Source organism: Nanorana parkeri, unplaced genomic scaffold (assembly GCF_000935625.1).
Source record: "Nanorana parkeri isolate BGI_ZX_2015 unplaced genomic scaffold, ASM93562v1 scaffold1565, whole genome shotgun sequence".
Taxonomy (NCBI): Eukaryota; Metazoa; Chordata; class Amphibia; order Anura; family Dicroglossidae; genus Nanorana; species Nanorana parkeri.
In genome coordinates this window covers 135746-139133 of record NW_017307833.1, presented here as the reverse complement: position 1 = coordinate 139133, position 3388 = coordinate 135746, and the positions used below count along the sequence as shown (strand labels likewise).

Genomic DNA, 3388 nt, shown 5'->3' with positions numbered 1-3388 from the left:
AGATGAAAATGTTCGTTAATGAAGATCGTCCTTTGTAACCCGAAATTGTCCGCCTCCTGCGACCGCCGTCCCGCGTCTGTGGGTAGGCCAAGCGGCAGTGTCGGATTTCAAGGAATTGCACAATCTCCGCGCTGTGAGAGGGGCTGGCCCGGCCCTCTTTGAAGCCTAATTACTGCTGAGGGAGTTTTGTGTTTTAGCAGCTGAAATCCGATCCCTATTGTCAGCGTGTTTGTGGCCGCAGGTTTGGCTGCAGGCGGGCGGTGGAGGGGAGAGAGAGACAGAGGCTGGGGAGCAGCGACTGGGTGTGGACACAAGAGCAGCAGGTGTTTGTAGACGGAGGCTGCCACTGGCTCCGCCCCTCCGCTGGGTCATCTGCTCGGGGGGGAGCTGGGAGTCAGATCAGTGCAGCGACTCGCCTGTGGCTGGATCTGTGTCATGGGCTGTGAGCCGGCCGATGTGACACAAAGGGCTTCCCATTGTCATGAAAGGTGAGCCTCGTCTCCGCTATCTGTGTTGGCCCTTTAAGGCCACTTGCATCCGGCTTATCACAGCCTTCCAAGAGACGTAATCTTGTATCCGGGTAGAGTTTTTCAGAGCAGCGGGGTCTTTATGGGTCTTGTAGTTCCACCAGCGAGGGTTGCTCTTGTAGTTCCACCAGCGAGGGTTGCTCTTGTAGTTCCACCAGCGAGGGTTGCTCTTGTAGTTCACAACCTTTTGTTTTTAGATCAGAAAATTGTTGCGGTGAATGTTTGTGTGTCGGGATGGATTGTGTGAAGGTCTGATGAGGATGATGAGGATGATGAGGATGATGATGTATAAACGTTGTTGCTTTTGATTTGCTGATTGTATACAGTGTGTGTCAGGATTGGTGGTCCTCCTCCTCGCATTGATGTGCCGGGTGTTATATTGACTCTTGTGAATGTTTTATGTTGTGTTTGCGCTTGGAGTGACTACATATGGCGGCTGAGAAGAAGTTTTATCTTCTGGGGTGTCAGCTGAGCACTTCCTGAGCCTTGTGTTTACATTGTAACAAACCTCCGACTTGTAACCTTTACTGAGGCTCTATTGATGGAGGCCGAGCTCTTCGCTGACCTCATTGTATTTCTTGTAACTTTGTATTGCGTGCTTCGTTTTGGGCTGTCGTAGCATCTGTGAGGTTGTGTGTGTGTGTGTTGTAGATAAAGCTTTGCTGTACCTGTGCGTGGAGGTGGGTGGAGTCTGGGATTAAGGTTCCGAGTCTGTGCCAGAGATATAATTAAGTATTAATAGAGGGCCGGACGCGGATCGGGAAATGAGAGAATCTGTTGTGGAGATTCCTGTTCTGTTTTTTTTTTTTTCTACCTTCGCTCGCTCGCTGTCAGAGGCGTCGTGTTTCACAACAAACGCAAGTGAGCTCTCCTGAGCAGAGGTCCTGCCCTTTGGCTCTGCCCCGGGGGACCTTGAGGGCCACGGTGGCTGCAGAGTCCTCCTTTGCTACTCCTGCAAACGCTAACAATGAACTTCTCTTATTTGGTCTCCTTTCTAGTCTGTTATGTACAAAAATACCTGTTGATCCTGCTAGAAATCCACTGCTGCCCCTTTTTGTTTAAATTAGGTTATCTGGAAGTATGTTAGGACTACAGAACACCTCCCTCATGGCCCAGGTGCCCAACCTGCAGCCACATTGGTACCTGTTGTGCTGCCCTGTGACCCCAGCAATCTTTATAGGCTTGGAGCACTGACTTGTAAAGGGGTAACGGCAATGATCTCTGCAGGCCTCATGTTATATGTCCGCAGTCTCTGACCGTGCTTTTTGTATATACTGATCATTGTATGGGGGCCCTCGGTGATGTCAGGGGCCACAGTTCAGGTCCCTCTATACCTCTTAAAGTGGAACTATACTCCCCTCCAGCAATGTTATGTCCCAGAGCTCCCTCGCTGGAGCCATCTTTCCAAAGTCTTCTTCCGGGTTCAGGATCTTCGGCCATCGTGATTGGTTGTTCTGGTGTATGCAAAAATTCACAGTCCGGTACGAATCCTTTATTATAAAAGAGACATAAAGCATGTGAACCGGCCGTTCACACTTTATATATATTTTATGTAAACCTGCATCTCAAGTTGACAACCACTGTCACAGGGAGTAGGAGGTGTTTTGTAGACTGTCCCAGGGAGTAGGAGGTGTTTTGTAGACTGTCCCAAGGAGTAGGAGGTGTTTTGTAGACTGTCCTGGGGTGACAACGTTGCTCATCTTATCTGTGTGTTGTCACCCTAGGACAACGCTCCTTTGTGTTCTTGGGTTACATTACACTTTAAATACTGTTGGCAAAGCAGCAGCTTGTGAGCTGGTCTTGGAAGCACTGGAGTCCTGGGTCCATTTTTTCCCCATGGAGTTTTGGATTATGGAAATCTCCCAAACACAGGAAATGCAAATCCGTACCGGAACTTACCAGCTTCCATCACATTGTGACCGTGGTGGAACCATAGAGAGTGAATTCTGGAGGAGAGCACGATGTGACCAGTCCCGGACGCTATGGAATATGTTGGCGCTATGTCACTAACGGAAAATAAAAAATCGCACATGGGACAGAGCGTCTCCGTTACATCTTCTTTACTATCCGCTGCCGGCCTGTCATGTGATCGCTCCTCAGCTGCCTCTGTAGGCTTTTCATTACAGCGGGAAGCGCCATGCTACAGAGTAACCAATCGGAACGTCGTTGTCTGGGCAGGAAGAGAACTTTCCACGGGATTACAAAGTATCCGTCACGGATACATCGGCGTGACGTCCTCGGGCTGCCATATAACGAGCGGCGCTTCTCATTTTCGGCATCGATAATCCGGCCGTCGGTGACCGGTGACTCCGCCGGTGGAAGTTTCTTGTTACCGGTCGCGGAGATTTTCGAGCTCGTGGAAGATTTTCCTGCCCGTTGGCTCCCATTTTCCTCCTCCGTGCGAAGGATCGGAATTCTCTGTATCGCCCAATCTTGAGGGGGAAATCTTCCCGCGAATGGATCTGTATCGGCGCGGACCGTATTTTTTTATTGGCGGTACGGGTTCCCCCGCCCCCGAGACTGAATTCTCCATGAATGCAGAAAGAACTTCTTCGCGTCCGCTCTGAATGGCAAAGAGTTAACTTTGTATCGTTTCCTTCTCTGGTCACGCGCTACAAAACCGATACAATAAACTATCAAAAGGCTATTTTTACTCTCTGCCGCGTGTGTGCGCCTGGGCCTTGGCTCGGCATAAACTCGACCGGTGCCATCTGAACGGCGGAGGTTGGCATTTTACGGGCTCTCGTAAACCTCGGCTATTCCTTCTTCTCCAGGAAGCGCAAAAACAACCCAACTGCTTCCTGATGAACTGAAGGGCAACTTTTTATTTTTGTACTGACATTTTCACCCCCCAATATTGG

At 50.0% G+C, this 3388-nt stretch overlaps 1 protein-coding gene across 1 annotated transcript in view; it reads left to right on the top strand.

The window, feature by feature from the left end:
* The first annotated feature begins 279 nt into the window (after nt 1-279).
* Nucleotides 280-3388, top strand: part of GSE1 (Gse1 coiled-coil protein) — a 49045-nt gene continuing 45936 nt past the window's right edge. The window contains exon 1 of the mRNA XM_018570645.1: nt 280-488. Within this exon, the coding sequence (XP_018426147.1) occupies nt 482-488 (7 nt within the window). The 5' untranslated portion in view covers nt 280-481. The remainder of the gene's footprint in view (nt 489-3388) is intronic.